The sequence below is a fragment of a genome, unplaced genomic scaffold (assembly GCF_019419815.1).
Source record: "Pyrus x bretschneideri cultivar Hongxiangsu unplaced genomic scaffold, Pyrus_bretschneideri_v1 Contig29, whole genome shotgun sequence".
Lineage (NCBI taxonomy): Eukaryota > Viridiplantae > Streptophyta > Magnoliopsida > Rosales > Rosaceae > Pyrus > Pyrus x bretschneideri.
Window position 1 is genome coordinate 1,706,497 of NW_025999601.1, and position 20,006 is coordinate 1,726,502.

Genomic DNA, 20,006 nt, shown 5'->3' on the forward strand with positions numbered 1-20,006 from the left:
TTATATTAGTTTATGTATTTATTGTATAATTTCATTCTGCACGTCAAGTATATTTGGTAAATAAAATATTAGAATTTCAAGTTCTGTTTATTTCTGTTATTTTTGTTTATTTCTGAATTGTTCTCCAACAATCCTATTCGGAGGAAAGTAAAATAAAGGGTATGAAAATTGGGACTGGAAGCTTTCAGGTGAGGATGAAAGTAAACTACATTGAATGGAAATTGGGACCCTTTGGAGGATCGACGGCAGGAGTGAAGGATTTGAGTTTGCAGTATGTTACGGATCTCCCGCAATCAAGCTCTCCGTTCTCACTGACGTTTGCGCAGACATTCCCGCTTCCGCTTGAAAGAAAGGCAGACCGCTTTGCCGACTGCCGAGTGTGTCCGCGATGCAATTGTGCAGTGGGTGTGCTGCAATTGTGCAGTAGATCTCAAAGGAGACAACCAGATTTTCAGTAAGGGGAGAGGGACGATTGGCTTTTTGTTTTTATTTTTTTTTATAATTGTTTAAAAACATTTGAAATTATTATTAAAAAAAAAAATAAGGGTGGAGCTTCCAAGATCTGCTGCCCCACTATTCCTGTCTGTCATCAGACTCACCTAGAGAGAGAGAGAAAGAGAGGAGAGAGAGAAGGTTAGGTGCTTTGACAGGGAATGGTAAGCAATGCTAGTTGATTGGTGTGGCACTATAGCTCAATATTTTTTTTAAGATAAATTATATAAAACTACCTCAACTGTTAAGCTATTCACAGTTTCATATCTTGTCTTCAAAAAATGTCAATGTCATACCTCATCTACGAATTTATTAAAATTTCATATATTTTGTCCCCGTGGCCTCCCTTAACCCAAACCTTCCTTTACCACCCCATTCTCACAGTCGTAGGTGACGCAGAGGGTCGGGACTCCCTCTCTCTCTCCTGTCAATTCTCGATCTCCTCCCTCTCGAATCGGGGGAGCGTGACCGCTTGACGTCTCCCTCCTCGCCTCGATCTCTCCGTCAACGTCGGAAAAGTAACGGTCATCAAGGAAGTTGACAGCGGGGATGGAATCGGTGGCCGAGTTCACCGAGTCGTAGAAGGGTGTAACCGGAACTCGCTCGTTTCGTCGGCTAAAAGGGTTGGCAGAGTGGATGTCGCGGTCACAGGTGATGTAGAGAGTCGGGACTCCCTCTCTCTTTCTTGTCGATTCTCGATCTCTCTTTCTCCCACAGTCTCTCTATCTCTCTATCTCACTCTCCCCGAACCTTCTTCTTCTTCGTCAAGTTCTTAATCCGTGCTAGGGGGACACGGTCGATGGGGAAAATCTAGGTGTGGGTGGGTTTTTTTGGTTTTTTAGTTTAAGTTTTTTTTTTTTTTTTTTGGGGTTTAATTTTTTAATTTTAGTTAAGATTTAATTAATTTTTTTAAATATTAAATTATTTTTTTAATAGAAAGTGGATCCCGCCTCAAGCCACATCAGCATTTAACAGAAGAATTGCCGAACAATTGACAGAATGTATGAAATTGTAATAAATTCGTAGATAAGGTATGATATTGACATTTCTTAAAGATGGGGTATAAAACTGTAACTAGCCCAATAGTTGAGGTAATTTTATGTAATTTATCCTTTTTTATGAATTAGTGTGACATGACAAATGCACGCTTGTAACATAAAATAACGTATTTGTCACGTTAATATGAAGAGGAAAATGGTTTGGTTTTCTCGGAAAACGGCTTTTGAGGTTTTATCTTTGACTTTTAGATTGAATAAATTTAAAAAAAAAATTGAAAGAATAGAATGTTGGAGAAAAACTTTAATTTTTAGACTGAATAAAGTAAAAGAGAATGAAAATAACGAATGCTAAAGAAGAAAAAAGACATGCAAAAATCACAAATGCTTTAATCTAGTTAGCTAAACCCAAGAACTAAACTATTTATGAAACTCAACACAAGTACACTATTTACAAAACTAACTATTTATGAAACTCAACATGGGTACACTATTTATGAAATTGAAAATGTTTACACTATTTATGAAACTCAACACAGGTATACTATTTATGAAATTGAAAACGGGTACACTATTTATGAAATTGACCATTTATGAAACTCAACATGAGTACTATTTATGAAACTGAAAATGGGTACACTAATTATGAAACTCAACATGAGTACACTATTTATGAAACTGAAAACGAGTACGCTATTTTTGAAACTAACCATTTATGAAACTGAGAACGAGTACACTAAAACTGACTATTTATGAAACTGAAAACAGGTAGGTTATTGGGTCTAGCGTAAGATCGAAGTCGTTAGCTCATGGGTCTAGCATCGTCACTCCTTTCTTCTTCCTCCCTGTCCTGTCTAGGGAATGGTAAACCTGTCTAGGGAATGGTAATCATCCAAGCATATCACCATCGTGATGTTGTTGATGAGCATGTTGGAGTCGAACAGCCTAAAATATGCATTTGACAACTTCGCAATCAATTTCAACTTCAACTTCAATGGACTGAAATTTGAGAAAACAACCCACATCTCACCGAAATTTGTAAAAAGAAATCATAAAGAGTATTGTATTTTTTAGGGGTGTGATATCCACACACCTCATTTTACTTTTCACACACCCTTTTAATTTTCGATCGTCAGATCGGATGAATTGAAAAAAAAAATCAATAGACAGAAATTATCAAGGGGTGTGTGAGAATTAAAATGGGGTGTGTGGATAGCACACCCCTATTTTTGGACGGAGAAGAAGATATAAAGGAAACAGACCAAATAAACGGGCCAAGACTTGACATTAGGGGTAAAATTGGAAGCTCGATAAATTTTTTTTTTGCTTGGGCCAACTTTACTGGGCCGGTTTAGTGTGGGTTTTGTCCTAACCATTAAATAAAGTTAGTACATGACTTTTGGTTAAAATTCAAAAGTTTGAAGACCTTTTCATTTGTTTTCCTTATTTTTAATTCATGCAACACGCCCATTAGTTTTAAAGAATGATATTATTTATCTTTAGAGAACAAATTGATCACCACCGGTCCACCACCTACCACTATAAACACTAACCTCTTACACCACCATTGCCATTATCACCACCATTGTTGCCACCACCACCACATGGCCCACACCACAGTCGCGCCATCTCCACCACCAATACAAAACACCACCACAGCCATACCGCCACGATTACCACCACCACCACAACTGCCACAACCATTGTTGCCGCCACAACCACCACCACCACCATAAACACAACCACCACTTTGCCACCACAACCACAACCGTCACCATCGTCATTGTTGCCATCCCTACCACTATTGCCCTCGCCACTGTTGTCGTCGTCATTATCCACACTTTCATGTCTATTTTTATCATGATATACAATTATATCATTTTTGCATTAAAATTTATCTAGTGTTTTTACACTGCTTTTACATTACTTTGTTCCTTTCGTAAGTGTGATACGTGTTTGTGTGTTATGTCAAAAACCTTAAGGAAAGAGCATCTTATTAATCACATTTTTTTTATATTTGCAGATGGCTATTGCAACTCCTACTGAAACCGTTTCTGTAAACGTTTCTCTCTCTCTCTCTCTCTCGTGTAGCATTTTTATTAATTTATGCCACATATTATCAACACACAAACTATGATCCAGTGAAAAACAAAGTAGATTAATATGGTCTTGTAACAAACGCAAACACCACATACTATGTAGTGAAATACAAACGCAAACAAGCCCTCATGGATGTAACCGATTTGTAAGATTATCTTATGTAGTGAAATACAAACGCAAACAAACCCTCATGAATGTAACCAAATTGGTGAACCACTTAAATCTCCATGTTCATTTGTGTAATTGTTATAAAATATTAAAATAAAATATTATTTGGTTTTTTGTTTTTTATTTTTTTATTTGATCAGATGTCTATATCGTATCTGGTGTTGGAGTAAGTGCGGAATTTTAAAAATGGATTGAGTCCTACTCCTGTAGCTATCATTTCGTTCATTGCTTCTTCCATCAGACTCATATGCTTAACAGAATTATTACCAAAAAAATAAACGTGGAGTTAAACCAAGCCATAAATGCGTTTACAAATTTCATAGCAGTCCAGGTACTCTGCTTCTCCAACATATTTCATCATCTTAAAAGATTAACATAAAAGTTGCTCTGCCACTTGATAGATTAAATTACTAAAACGTATCATACATCACTAGACGAAGCATGAATGAATGACTACCCGAACTGGACTCAGCAGCGAAACAACTCCCTCCAATGCAGCATTCAAGGGAAGGAAGCACAGAAACTTGTCAAAACTGCAAAGATGCATATCAGTTTCATCACGGACTTTCTATAAATGCCAACAAAGCGGGATCGACTTTATTTTTAGATAATAAATTAACGATCAACTCCATAGTTAAAACATCTGCAGAAAAACCCCTCTCCACCATTTCTTGGATAATCCACTGCCCTTGATGTCTCATTGTTATTGAAAAACCCTCGGATAATTGTGTTGTATGTGCAACCATCTAGAGAACAACCGCTCACTTCCATTTCCCTTGGCAAGTTTTCTGCTTCACATGTTAGCCACCCATCACAAAATCCACTAATCATTATAGTATATGCCTTGACATTAGGCTGAATTCCTTTTGATGATAAACTACGAAAGAGATCCCATACAAAACATGTTGTGACCTATATTTAACTGACATGGGAGAGGGAGATGGCTGCATAGAGAGAATAGAGAGAGATATGTTTGTAGGGTTGTGTAGAGGATGTGTTATTCCCCCTACGCAGTGCCTTTATTTATAGTAATAAGAGAGAGAAGAAATCCTTTTCCTCCAAGAAATACAAATCCTAATAGGAAAGAATAACTAGAATCAAATCTAATCTAAGATTTATACAATCACACATCAACAAGGAGTTTATAACACTCCGCCTTGAGTGTGTAAATACTAAAGGAGATTCGGCATCATGTAGTGGTTGAGGAAGTCGACTTGTCGGCATTGATTCTTGGAACACGCTATTCTCAAATAAGGTAGGAACTTGCATAAGGAAGTAAGTCTCACAAAAAACCCTATTGGCTATGGTAAAAACCCGAGTAGGGACAAAATCCATAGTCTAAGAAAAAATGCTTTAGAAACGCAAAGTCAAATGAAACATTTACGGGATGTCATCAGGGATATGATCAACCCAAGTTTGGTGCCTCGTCAAAACCTAGTTAGGTAGCAAAAACCCAGTGGGAAAAATTCTTCTAATTGTAGGAAAAAGAGTACATTAAGATCAAATAAGAATACTTCAGGATACTTCACCTGAGTTTGACACAATTCCAAAAAGATCTAGCAATGTTACAACTCAGAAAGTTTATGCATACCAATTCCTTGAACAAGCTTCTGAAATGTCGCATTTAGTAGTGAATTGGTGAAGAGGTCGGCCAGATTATCTTCTGAATGGATTTGCGTGACTTCAATCTTCTTATGCTCTTGTTGTTGATGTGAGAAGAAGAACTTCGGCGCAATGTGTTTAGTGTTGTCTCCTTTGATGTAACTCTTCTTAAGTTGTTCGATGCATGTTGCATTATCTTCATAGATCATCGTCAAGACATCAATGATGGGGTAAAGATTGCAGGAGCTTCAAATATGGCCCATAACTGCTCTCAACCAAAAGCATTCCCGAGTTGCTTCGTATAAGGAAAGAATTTTAGCATGGTTAGACGAAGTGGCAACTAAGGTCTGTTTAGTTGGCCTCCAAGAGATTGTGGTGCCTCTAACAGTAAAGATATAACCAGTTTAAGAGCGTGCCTGTGCGGATTAGATAAGTATCCTGCGTCGGAATAACCAACAAGGCAAGAATCGACTCGAGCTAAGGGGTGCGGCATCACTCAAGGATCCATAGGGATAGAACAAACCTAGATCTATAGTACCCTTAAGGTAGCAGAAGATGTCTTTAACACCAGTCTAGTGTCTACGTGTTGGTGCATTATTATATCCTGCCAAAAGATTAGCAGCAAAGGAGATGTCGAGTATAGTGCACTGAGCTAAGTACAATAAAGCGCATATCGCACTTCGATAAGGAACTTCAGACTCTAGAATCTTTTCATCATCCTCATTCGAACGACAGGGATCTTGTTTTGCATCTAGCGATCGAACGACCATAGAAGTACGTGAAGGCTTTGCTTTATCCTCGTTAAAGCAGTGCAACACCTTCTGGGTGTAGTTCGATTGATGTACTAAAATTCCATCCGAACGGTGCTCTATCTTAAGACTGAGACAATATCAAGTCTTTCCTAGATCTTTCATCTCAAATTTTGACTTCAAGTGCGCAACAGTTCTTACGATCTTTTCAGGAGTTCCAACGAGATTCATGTCGTCGACATAAACTGCAACAATCGCAAAACCAGAATGTGGCTTATTAATGAACACACAAGGGCATAATTCGTTGTTCATATATCCCTGACTAGTTAAATACTTATTCTGACGGTTATACCACATTCTTTCGAATTGCTTCAAATCGTAAAGTGAACGTCTCTGCCGAATTGAAAGCATGTTCCGGGGTTTGGAAACATTTGATACAGTCAATGTAAGTCCTTCGGGAACTTTCATATAAATTTTCGTATCAAGATCCCCATAGAGATATGCAGTTACTATGTCCATCAGCTGCATGCTCAATTTTTGGGAAACTACCAAACTGATAGGGTAGCGAAAAGTAATCACATCCATAATGGGTGAAAAAGTTTCGTCATAGTCAATCTCGAGGTGTTGTAAGAAGCCTTGCGCAACAAGACGAGCTTTGTAAAGCACAATTTCATTCTTCTCATTACGTTTTCGAATGAAAACCCACTTGTAACCAACAAGCTTCATATATGGAGAAGCACAAGCTATAGGTCCAAACACCTTACGTTTCGCAAGCGAATCGAGTTCGACTTGGATTGCTTGTTTCCAGTTTGACCAATCAGTTCTACTTCAACATTCATTAACGGAATGAGGTTCAATGTCATCGATCAACATGATCTTAGTAGCTACTGCATATGCTAATGCATTGTCGACGATCATCTCATTTCTACACCAAACATCATCTAAGCTAGCATAATGGACCAAAATCTCTTGATTCTCGGGAGGTGGATTTGTCTCTTCAAGGACGCTTCCGTAATCTAGAATTTCCTCATGAGTTGGATATAATGAGTAGGCGACACTCGAATTCACGGTAGGCTTTTAAAGTGCATCTGTTGTGTGTTTCCTCTTCCGGGGGTATGAATCCTTTAAATCAAGTGGTCTGCCATACTTGTGTGTAGGGGCAAATGATTGGCTAGCCACTAATGTACGTCGATCGACCAAAGTGGCGTCTCGGGCCTCCATAAGGGAAGTCTATCATACATTTGGTACATATATCTTTGTAGGAACATTTGCAGCTGGAATATGTGATCTTATCACTCATGCTAGATCAGTGAAAGCATCTAGCATGCTCTGAGCTATGCTCTGGAGATCTAATATACACTACAATTTAGTTTCAGACTGAGCGGTGCATGGATCTAAATGACACAAAGTGGGAGTCGTCCACGATAATTCACGTCATTCTTCAAGAATGTTAACGTTCTTATCTGCCCCTCACAACAGGAAGACTATCCTATATAAGTGATAATCCACAAAATGAGCGATAAATAGATTGCTTATCAAAGGTTCTAACTAACGAATAATTGAAGGAGAATCATATTCGACATAGATTCCCATCCTTCCCTGAGACCCTATTTTTGTACATAAAGACAGTGAAATCGGCACATAGACCGCACAACCAAAAATGCGCAGATGTGATATGTTGGGCTCGTAACCGGTAACCAATTGAAAGACATTATATGGTTGGGTCGCAATAAGCATCAGGCGAACCAACATGGCTACGTGCAATATTGATACGTATGACCAGTGATCGAGCAATTATTTGTAAGCACTTAATGAATGTCTCTACGAGGTCGTTTTGGGTGTGAACATGGGGTACTGGATGTTCAACTTTAACCCCAACAAACATGCAATAGTCATCAAAAGTTTTAGATGTGAATTCTCCAGCATTATACAATCGAATAGATTTGATAGGATAATCAGGATGGTGAGCCCTAAGCTTGATAACCTGGGCCAACTGTTTGGAGAATGTAGCATTCTTTGTGGACAACAAGCACATGTGTAACCAACGTGTGGAAACGTCAACCAAAACCATAAAATATCTAAATGGTCGACATATAGGATAAATCGGTCCATAAATGTCCCCCAGAATCCTTCATAGAAAAATAAGAGGTTTTGAACGAATCTTGTCATAAGAAGGCTTAATAATAAGTTTTCCCATGGAGTAGTTTGGACATGTGATTCCTTGAATCGAACCTAAACTTCGGGCTAGTAGATGCCCGTGTGATGATTTGAAGATATAGCGCATTGTTGTTCGTTCAGGGTGTCCCAAACAATCATTCTAAAGTGTAATTTCATGCACGGTCCTAGAGGTAGGGTTGGCCACATAGTGGCTTTCTATAGGGCCTATGGTCATAGTATACAGACCACTTGGGATACACTCTATCTTCTCTAAAATACGTTTCTGGCCATATTCGTAGGAAGTTATGCACAAAAACTCAACTCCATTTTCTACATATGTTTCAGCGTGGTAATTTTTATCTCTAATGTCCTTGAAACTCAACAACGTTCTTCCGGAAGGTGGAGAATAAAGTGTCTCATCAATGGTCAAAATTGTACCATTGGGCAACATTATACATGTCTTACCGTATCCTTCGATAAGGTTGGATGGGCCTGAGAGGGTTGTCAACGGTGCATTCTTAGGTATGATGTTAGTGAAATAGATGTGTTCATGCAAAACTGTGTGTGTGGTTGCACTATCTACCAGACAACTAACTTTCCCACTAGTCATACCTAGAAATAAAAATTACTTTGAATTGGTCACATGAATAAAAGTTCTTGAAACAAAATCCATTCAAAATAATTTAAGTATTCAAGGATGGTAATTAATTAAAACTTAATATCCAAAAACAAATCACAAACAAATAATCCAAACATAAAGGAAAATTGTTCAAAATTTAACCAAAAACACAATGGGGGTTTGGCCACTAGGTGGAATTCGGCCCCATTGTCTAAATTTCAACTAGAAAAACAGTTTATGTCTAAGATTCTAAAATTCCATAAGGGTAATAGCTTCTTGAAAGTCAGAAAACTCAATCTTGGTACTCTCTGGTTCATCCACTTGCGCAAAGTTTGATCAAACTTCATACAACGAGAATGATATTCAGTTACAACCTTACAACCTTCTAGGGAGCTCGGCAAACACGGGACAAATGATCCTTTGAACCACATCGATAATACATGTCTGTATCCATGGTTTCAAGCACTTTGCCCTCATTCTTGAAGTTTGGGGGCCTTAAAAGCGAGATTAGGGCATTTCTGGGCTCGGTTTCCTCCCTTAGACAGGCCTAGGCTCTGTTGACCTTGACAGGGTAGCTTCTGGCCACCCTACCACGCCTATTTTGGCATTTTGGGTGTTTTTTTGTGCTATGATGTAATTCAAGCACACCAGTAGGTCGAGCTTTATGATTCTTCATCAACAGCTGATTCTGCTTTTCAGCAAGAAGTAAAACAGAGATCAAATCTGAAAACTTAGTGAACTTATGAGCCTTATAATGTTGCTGCAGGACAATATTAGTAGTAGGGAAGGTTGAATAAGTTTTTTCTAAGATATCATCATCGGTCAAGGTCTTGTTACAGAACTTGAAAAGTGATCAGATTCTTCACAGACTTAAAGTCTTGGAAGCACAAATGCTGCCAGTCATGTCTTGCTTTAGGCAAGAAGATGTCCTTTTGGTGATTAAAGCGATCAGCTAAAGCGACCCAGAGTGCTTGTAGATCCTCCTCAACAAGGTACTCGGTTTGCAGTGCATCATGAATGTGTCTTCGGATGAAGATCATGGAAGTGGCTTTCTCAGCTTCGCTAACCGGGTTATCTGTTTCATCTTCAATGGCAGAACGCAAATTCTTTACAGTGTGGTGAAGCTTCACATCTTCGACTTACTTGTGGTAGTTCATTCCATAGACCTTTAAAGCGATGAAGTCAAGTTTGTTCAAATTCGACATGTTCCTATCACAAAATAAATGTCCAAGATGTGGTTAGTTTAATGGAGAAAAAAATCAATCCATTCACATAGGAGTAGAACATTCAGGTTCCAATAGACATGTATTGGTTTAAATTCACATGAAAATGCTTCGGGATTTCATAGATGATGTTTTTAAGGAAAACTTCAGATTTTCAAACAAGGCATGTTTCTAGAAACAATTATGAACTTCAGGTTCATATGTTCGTGCTGACAAACATAAATATATATACAGAAATATGCAACAATAAAATATGCAAATAGAACTTTAGGTCTATAATTATAATTGAATTAATTATTTGGACTTCAGGCCAAATTTAAAGTGTGGGTGAAAAATTATAAAACCCAAATTGTTTAAAAAAAATTAAACAATTAAACTCGGGGTCCAAAAACAGGGACCATAAACCTGCAGGTGGGTTGAGTAAATTTGTACCGTGGTCCAAGCCAAAAAATTGGGCTGAGGGTTTGGCACGAGCTGATCAATCCAAAATAAATTTGGGTAGACTGCAAAAAGGCCAAGCCCAAAGCATAGGCGCAGCGTAGGAAAACCACAACAGCCACTTGGGTTAAGATCCGGTGCGACACAAACACACATGCACCAACAAAGGCTGTGATTATATGTGACACGGTGCATGGGAGAGACGGCAAGAGCCCAGAAGGGCTCAACTAGTTCTCGGGCCAGGTTATTAACAAAGCCTAAAGGGCTAGTGATGTGGATCAAGGTTATGGGCATAACCAGGCCCAACAAAAGAGTGTTGTGCGAGATGGACTAAAGGAATTTGAGGCCCCGTTAAGACTCGATTTTGGATCTTTAGGCCATCCTAACGGCGCTAGGTGTGAGGATCTGTCGGAGATGGTCAACTGTGTCATTTCATGCAGTGTTTCATGGTTGGTGCAAGCCGTGATTCATTGGAGAACCAAGATTTGACGAAGGAGGTTGAACATCAACGTTGGGGTTAGTGATAACCAAAGTGATTCGAGTGAATCCTATGAAAAACTCATGAAATTCTTCTGGAAAACGATGAGTTTTATCTAAATCACATGACTACCAATTGTGTTTTCGTCGAAAAAAATCAACGAGGGGGGGACCTGGGCTTCAGGCTGAGGGTTTCAGATAAGGACGATGGCGCCTAAAACGCACCATTTGGTTATGGGCTTGCTACCTTGTAATCCGTGGTTAAGCTGGGCTCGCCAGGCCGACGCAGGTTACTGGCCTGGTGCTAGCGGCTTGCACGGCAGCACGACATAGAGCCGGCAATGTTAGGGTTTTACGAAACCCTTTTTTTCATATTAATTTAACATATAAATTTAATGCATGATATATGTTGCAATTCATGGCAATAATCAATTTACATAATTCAATAGTTATGGATATAATGCATACACAATTTATGTAGAATCTAAAATTAAAAAAAACGTAAAGTTGGATCATGCATTATGGTGAATGTTCATGCTATCAGGGCTGCAAAAATATCGAGATAAAAATCGTTGTTTTGAAAGAACTTGATTGCGTGATGATATTGATGAACTGGTTTGATGCGGAAAACTTCCACGTCAAATTCGTAAGAGCACCTCCAAAAGAGATGTCAAAATCCTAGGTGAAATGCCACTGTGCATATTTGACATAAAAAATCTCTCCAACCGAAATGTTATTTGTTGACTGGATTTGAAGGCTTAGTGATTTGATGTCAAATTTGACATCAAGGTCAAATTTATTTTAAAATCATTTTAATAGGAGGTCTCTTCCACTAACAACCAATAAAAAATTTATTTCAACATTTTTTTTAATAATTACAATCATTTAAAGCTCTATTTAAATAATAAAATAACATTTGACAATTCAGTTGGAGAATTACAAAATTTGACATAAGGCTTTAGATTGCCACATTAGCCATCAATTGTAATTTGACTCTTATAATTTGGCATTTCTTTTGTAAATGGTCTAAGCGCAGCGGTAGGTGCGTGCTGATAACACGTTGCCACCTATATTTAACTGACAAGGGAGAAGGGACCGGCAGCACAAAGAGAATATAGAGAGAGATGTGTTTCTAGGGTTGTGTAGAGGATATGTTATTCCCCATACGTAGTGCCTTTATTTATAGTAATAAGAGAGAAAAAAAAATTCTTTCTCCTTCAAGGAATACAAGTCCTAACAGGAAAGAATAACTAGAATTTAATCTAATCTAGGATTTAACAACCACACTTAAACAAGAAGTTTATAACAAAAGAGTATAACAAATTTATAACTTTTCATCTATAAACACTTAACCATGTTATTCTACCTTACACCACACTTTAATATTTTCAAATACTGTCAACAAATCTTTATTATATTATCAGAATTTAAAAATAAAACTATTTTTCATTATTTTATTAAAAATAATATTTTAATATGAGCTATTCAATTTAGGGATGGAGATGCACTTGTGCAATTACTATTCATTAAATGCAATTACTATTCACTTGGGAGATTAGCAACACTGAAATTGCTCTTACACCAAAATAACGCCAATACAAGCTTTGCTACAATAAATTTAAGTACCTAATATAATCACTCATTCTCGATGCAAGCAGTTGTCCACCCTAGCAAATTATGTACATTGTTAGCCAAACCATGTATTAAGTTCAAAATACATCACGCATAATCACGTGTGTTAAGAGTAATCTCAACTTCTTTCTTGATCCTTGTGGATATGAATTATACATTACACCAAAACAACACCAACTGCTACAATAAATTTAAGTACGTAATATAATCACTCATTGTACTTTTGAAGGTGTTGTGTTCTAATTGGCTGTTTGTTTGAGTATTTTACTAGATGAGTGGTTGCAGGTATCATCATCTTAAAAGTGTAACATAAAACTTGCTTTATCACTTGATAGATTAGATTAATAACACATACCATACATCACTAGGCGATACATGAATGAATGGCTACCTGAATTGGACACAGCAGTGGAACAACACCCTCGGCATTCACGGGAAGGAAGCCCTGAAACTTGTCTAAACTGCAAAGATGCAAATTAGTTTCATTGCAGACTTTCTATAAATGCAAACAAAGCAGGATCTACTTCATCTTTAGACAATAAATTAACGATCAACTCCGCAGTTGATGCATCTGCAGAAAAACCTCTCTCCACCATTTCTTGAATAAGCCTCACCGCCCATGATGTCCCCCCCCCCCCCCCCCCCCCCCCCCCCCCCCCCCCAAATTACAAAATCCACAAATCATTATATTATATGACCTGACATCAGGTTGAATTCCTTTTAATGACAAACTCTGAAAGAGATCCCATGCATTTGAAACTTTTTCAGCTCTGCACAAACCTTGAATAAGAATATTGTATGTTACAATATCAAAATCCAACTTCTTTCCCTCCGTCTCTTCCAACAATTCAACTGCCTTGGGAAATTGTTGGTTTTTACATTTGAAAGAACAAGTTCATTGCATCTTGTGTTCTCCCCATCTTGCAAAATCCATCAATAAGAGTACTATACGTAACCGTATTTGGAACAATTCCCCTATGAGACATTTCCAGAAAAAGCATCCGGGCATCATCCATCCTTTTAAGCTTACAATAGCCGTTTATCAATATGTTATAACTACGACCATCGACCATGCAGCCTTTGCTAAGCATTACTTCAAAAACCTTTTTCGCCTCGTCCATTTCTCCTCGCAGACAATACCCATCCATAAGCGACCTGTAAGTAATCGTACTAGGTTAATATCTCTTTGAATCATCATTTCAACCACGCTCCTTGCTTCTTGGACCATCCCCTCTTTACAAAATGTATCAACCATGACACTGAAGGTGCGCACATTTGGAATAAATATGTTTACTCACCATTTCATTCAACAATCTTGTAGCTTCTTTCCAATCCTGCAATTTGCAAACTCCATGAATCAAACAGGTATAGGTCATGACATCTGGAGCAATACCCTTACTCATCATTTCTGAGAAGAGGTTCAATGCATCCACAACTAGAGTATCTTTACAAAGACTGTCAATAATCGTGTTATAAATAACTATGTTAGGCTTGCACGCCCCTTCTCCCATCTTCTTAAGCAATTGGATTGCTGAAGTGTTGTTACCGTTGGCGCAAAGGGTACCGAAAGTAACCACATTCGGTTTACAATAACCAACCTTCAAAGAAGAAGAAGCAATTGTTGCCCGCATCATCTTCAGCGATTCAGCCTCCAAACCTGAGCTCCACTATACAAAACACTTCAGCACACGAGAAAAACTTCGCTAGTGTTTGGTGGAGTGAAAAAGAGACGAAGTCGGGAGAAGATTAAAAATTGTTATGTGGTTATTAATATTTAGGTGTTTGGGTGGAAGAAACTTCATTTTTGTTGAAGCTTGCATGATTTTTCAATGCCAAGTGGTTATTAACATTTAGGGTAAATTACATCAAATTATCTCAACTGTGAATTCAACTACAATCTCATACCCCATTTTTTAAATATTGTAATATCATACCTCATCTCATTTATGTTGAAGCTTGCGTATTTTTCAATACCGTTTGGTTATTAATATTTAATTACATTGCATTACAATTCCTTAGTTTCATGCAACAAGAAAAATGTTGAGTCTAAGTTGTGTTCAACGTCTAATTGTTAATTTATCCAGATGATGGAGAAGGTCTTGAACATAGAGTAAAAAAATTTGTAGATTTTCAAGCACGGGTGCAAAAATTTCTATATATTAATTGTTGATGCACATAATCAGTTAGACTTTGGAACAACGTAAAGTGTCAAGTTTGTGACCTTCACAAGGTTGCTCCGATCACCTAATAAGGTTAACATGTAAAGAGATAGAGATAGGAAAACAAACACAACATGTACGTGGTTTACCATAAGTTGGGCTACGTCCACGGGGTAGAGAAGTTCTAATTAATAGCAAAGTGTTTACACAATAAATAGGTTCAAGTATAGTCATCATTAGTGACTTCTAATGATGAATTTACCTACAATACTAGTATTAGGGGTTAATTGTGGAAGAATTGTCTCCTTTTATAGTTGAGGAGAGTCTTTGGCTTCCGTTTGTAGTCGATGTGGGACTATAGGAACTTTATTATGATGTCGACACGTGTCGCGTGATGATTGACCTCCTAGTTGAAGAGAAACTCTTGTGCTTCGGCATTGGTGCCTCAACACAAATCCTTCAGTGTGTCCCTAAATATATTGAGTTGATCAATGCTGTGTAGTTTCAGTATTGATGAAGTATGATACAAACATTAATTATTATCGTTTAAATGCCTACTTCATCCGCGAACTAGTTGTAAATTAGTACTCCTTATACCATGATATTTGATAATATGCATAAGCTCCAATGAACTCAAGCATTTTTTTTTTATATAGGGAGTTTTCATGAAAGGGCTTGGAATAAGTTTATTTTAATAAAAACCATACTATAATTTTATTTGATGAAAAGAATTAAATATTAATGAAAAACTCTTAAATTTTAATATATATATATATATAAAGACAAAAGAACTTAAATTTTAATGAAAATGACACAATTTAATATAAAAAGAAAATATAAAAAACCTGACGCGCAGGACCCATGCGTCCATGACAGACACTATTTATGAAACTGAACAATATTTATGAAACCGAACACTATTTATGAGATGTACGTGGTTCACCCTAAGTTGGGCTATGTCCATGGGATAAAGAAGTTCTCATTAATAAAGAAGGGTTTACACAACATATGGGTTCAAGTATAATCATTACTAGTGAGTTCGAATGATGAGTTTAAGTACAATAATGGTATTAGGGATCAATTGTAGGAGAATAGTCTCCTTTTGTAGTTGAGGAGAGTTTTCAGCATCTGTCTATGGTCGATGTGGGACTCTAGGAGTTTTATTCTGATGTTGACACGCATAGCGTTGTGATTGGCCTCTTGGTTGAAGAGAAACTCTTGTGCTTTGACAGTGGTGCCTCAACATGAATCTTTCAGTGGGTCCCTGAATGTATTAAGTTAACCGGTGCTCGGTAGTTTCGGAATTAATGAAGTATGGTACAACATTAATTATTATTGTTTAGATGCCTACTTCATCCGCAAACCAGTTGTAAATTAGTATTCCTTTTACAATGATATTTGATAAATATTATGCATAAGCTCCGATGAACTCAAGCATTTATTATATATAACACAATTTGTTATAAATAAGTCATTTTTATTATTTCTCATCATATCTTGCTTATAGATTTTCGTTACTTATAATTAAGATGTGTTTACATCCTAACTCGAGAATAGCCTGTATTTACAAATCAGGGCATGATACATCTGCAAAAGAAAAGAAAAGTGATTAATAAGATGTTTGCTTTAAGTTGTTTGACATAGCACACACATCACACTGAACCAAGTAAATGTTGGATAAAAGGAAGCAAGGAAACCAACCTTGTCCTTGAGAGCGTGATGGAAAGTGCTCTCTTGAAATTGTGAAATCAAAATCCAATGTTCTTGCTTCAGAAAGAGTCTACTCTTCCGTGTTAGGAGTATAACGAAGAATGTGATGTATTGGGTTGTTGACACTTGTCACAATCCTAGATTAGTTAGTTAGCTATATTGATTAGATTGATGAGATTGGGGTATTGAGATGTAAAACTGAAGTTGTAGGGCAGAGTGCTCATTATTCAGAAATAGGAATAACAAAATACAGATTGTTCTCTCTACCTCTCGTTTCTTTCTTTCTTCTATCTTCTTCTTCAACTATCTTAACATGGTATCATCGCTGAATAAGCTTCGTTGCAAGCTTTTTCGATCCTTGGTTCTTTGCTTCCGCTACCTATTTCTTTCTTCTATGATCTCTCTGTGATTTCTTTCTGATTTTCTGGGTTGTGATTTTCTTGGTTCTGTGCGTTCTGCATTCTGCATTCTGCAAGTTCTTGCACACCAGGTGTTTGTTTTTTATCCTCAAAGAAAGCTGATCAACCAGGTGTTTGTTTTTTCATCCGTTTCAACATGGGTTTCAGTCAAGTTGAATGGGCTAATTACCAACAACATGGTTCCGCTCATTTCTTCTATACTTCGATTGATTTCTTGTTCGACTTCTTGATTCTTGATCAAGATTCTTTTTCTTTTCTCTGCTCTATCTGCAATGTGATGTATTGGGTTGTTCATTTCTACAACAAAAGTTATGGTTACAGCTGCATAATTGCAACTTTTGCAATCCCCAATTGTATCGTTGATTCCATCTGTTTCTTCCTCTGTTTGTATATAATTAGATGACTCCAACTACTTGCAGTGGCATTTTTTGATGAAGATGATGCTACAAGGTCATGGCATTATGGGATTCATTGATGGATCGAATCCTTGTCCTCCTCAGTACACAGCAACCTCTACACATTCTGTAATCATATATGAGTCATTTGCCAGACCAGAATTAGATGAATTTAAAGTGTGGAAAATGCATGATCATGCTTTGATGTTGTTACTTACTGCAACACTTTCTTCATCTGCGATTTCTTATGTGATTGGAAGCAAGAGTTCTCAAGAGATGTGGGTTCGTCTTCAAAACAAAATTTTCTTACCAATCACAAGAACTAGTATCATCACGTTAAAGACTGATTTGTACAACATTAAGAAAGGATCTGATTCAATTTCCCAGTATCTTCGAAGAATTATAGAAGCAAGGGATGCACTTTCTATTCTTGGTGTTACATTTCCTAATGAAGACATTGTGATCATTGCCTTGATTGGACACCCTGTAGACTACAACACATTTAAATGTGTAATAAGAGGGCGTGAGAATGTCATTTCACTTGAGGATTTTCATGCACAATTGCTCACTGAGGAAGCCATTGTGGATTGTGTTCCAATGCCACCTTTTTTGTCTGCTGTTGTATCTAAATCTGAGATAAAAGGTTATTCCTTTCCTCTCTCTAGCTCTCATTTTCATGCTAGTCAATCAAGTAATATAAATGGTAATAGTGTTGCTGGTTACAATGGTGGCTATCATGCTTAATCCAATTGTAGTTCAGCCCAATCTAGCTATGATAATGTGGCTTACAATGGTTATATTTGTGGTCAGTTGAGCAATGGTAAACATGCCGGTGGTTATAATGGTGCTTATAGGAATTTTCAGTCCAAGAATTGTGGTAAAGGTCGGTTTCGTTACAATAATGGTGAAAGATTTAATATCTACAAGTCTCTTCCTCAATTTTCACCAGGAGTTCTTGGCTCACCTCCATCTCCATATCTTAATTCTCTACCACTGAATTTCCTACACATCAAATTTGTTCACAGAATGATCATTTTGATGCTGATTGTTATCACATACATAATGCTTAATCTTCAGTTTCAACCCCTGAATCATGTCAAAGCACATTGGATCAACAACTCAAACTAGTGTGTCTAGTCATCCTGCAAAATCATGAAACACCTACAGAGCAATTCTAATGTTGACATTCATACAGCTTATGATCGCAAGTTTGGTTCTCTCTCTCACTTCATTGTTTCAGAAGATGAAATGTTTTTAACTGATGCAGGAAAAACAAGTTTTGGAATGTATTGACAAGGCAAGTGCAGACTCTCAGTTGATTTCAGTGGGTTTACAACCGTGTATTCAAGTGACATTTCCAATTCTTAACTCTGACAACAAGGCGAAAATTGGTGTTCTTACTCAAACTGTTGTACATGAGTTCCGAGGATTTTATGTACTTCGGTTATGTAATGGTGGAAGTATATTTGATATTCAGTTAGGCTACCATATGAGAATTTTTTATAAGGGTGGGGACACCAAGTCTACGTTGATTTGGGTACTATGGTATACACGATATAATGGTGGTAAAATACAAGCTCCAGATGCTAGGAGGTTTTCTTATTGCAAACTATGTGTGCAGCAGTGACCAGATACTCCACTCTCCAATTGCAAGGAATACTATCCAAAAAGAGTTTAGATTGCCAAAGCTCATGGTTCATGCTAAAAGCCTTTGTTTTTTTTTAAGTTTCTACTAGTGGCTGGAGTAACAACAACAGATCTTCATCAACGAGTTGTCTACACTCTGCATTGATGTTTTTTTGACAACCTGAATGCTTCAACCTCATGATTGGGTGCCCCAATCTTGAGTTTGAGGAGGGATGTTAGGAGTCTAATGAAGAATGTGATGTATTGGGTTGTTGACACTTGTCACAATCCTAGATTATTTAGTTAGCTATATTGATTAGATTGATGAGATTGGGGTATTGAGATATAAAACTGAAGTTGTAAAGCAGAGTGCTCATTATTCAGAAATAGGAATAACAAAATACAGATTGTTCTCTCAACCTCTCATTTCTTTCTCTCTTCTATCTTCTTCTTCAACTATCTTAACATTCTGGAGTGTAGCTTCATCGTTCCCTCTTGCAAACAAACTGCAGAAAGGATGACAAATGTAAAATCAATATCGGAATAAGGCCTCATTGGATATATAGATGATGAATTACATGAGATGTTTGTATTGTTATTGATTCATTGATTTCTTGTAATTCTTGTGTCCATTGTATTGCAGTCTTTGAATTCAACACCCTTGATTGTGTATTCATTTCAGTTTACATTTCCTTTCAGATTAGCTTGGGTAAGAAGTTGACATGTTTTTTTATGTATTGAAGAGCTATTGAAGATTATGGTTCTTTTTGGAAGAGATTAGATTTTTTTTTTTAACTGTTTTTACAACATTGTGTACATTATTATCCCACATCAAATCCTCTCGTGACCATTTAGATCCTTATCCTCTCACTCACCCACTTCAACCCTAGATTTGGCATCACCGCTGCCAGCTCTCCGCTCTGGCTTGAGGTCGATGGTAGCCCTCTCCACCCTTTTTATCTTGCATTCTCCTTATCCCCTACTCCCCTCCTTCAATTTCGCCCTACACCCATACTTTTTTTTTTCTCTCCTTCTCCTTCAATTT

General features: G+C 37.3%; 2 protein-coding genes across 2 annotated transcripts; one reads left to right on the forward strand and one right to left on the reverse strand.

Moving 5' to 3' along the window:
• Window positions 1–3,035: 3,035 nt before the first annotated feature.
• LOC125479444 (pentatricopeptide repeat-containing protein At1g63080, mitochondrial-like) lies at window positions 3,036–14,286 on the reverse strand. The gene is made up of 4 exons (XM_048588721.1): window positions 13,951–14,286; window positions 13,532–13,677; window positions 13,351–13,422; window positions 3,036–3,336 (listed from the first exon to the last, which is right to left on the reverse strand). The coding sequence occupies exons 1-4, from the start codon at window positions 14,284–14,286 to the stop codon at window positions 3,036–3,038; spliced, it is 855 nt and encodes a 284-aa protein (XP_048444678.1).
• A 2,208-nt stretch (window positions 14,287–16,494) lies between these two features.
• LOC125479521 lies at window positions 16,495–19,374 on the forward strand. The gene is made up of 2 exons (XM_048588969.1): window positions 16,495–17,978; window positions 18,603–19,374. Exons 1-2 carry the CDS (start codon window positions 17,372–17,374, stop codon window positions 18,626–18,628), a joined length of 633 nt encoding a protein of 210 aa, XP_048444926.1. The 5' UTR covers window positions 16,495–17,371; the 3' UTR covers window positions 18,629–19,374.
• Window positions 19,375–20,006: the final 632 nt, after the last annotated feature.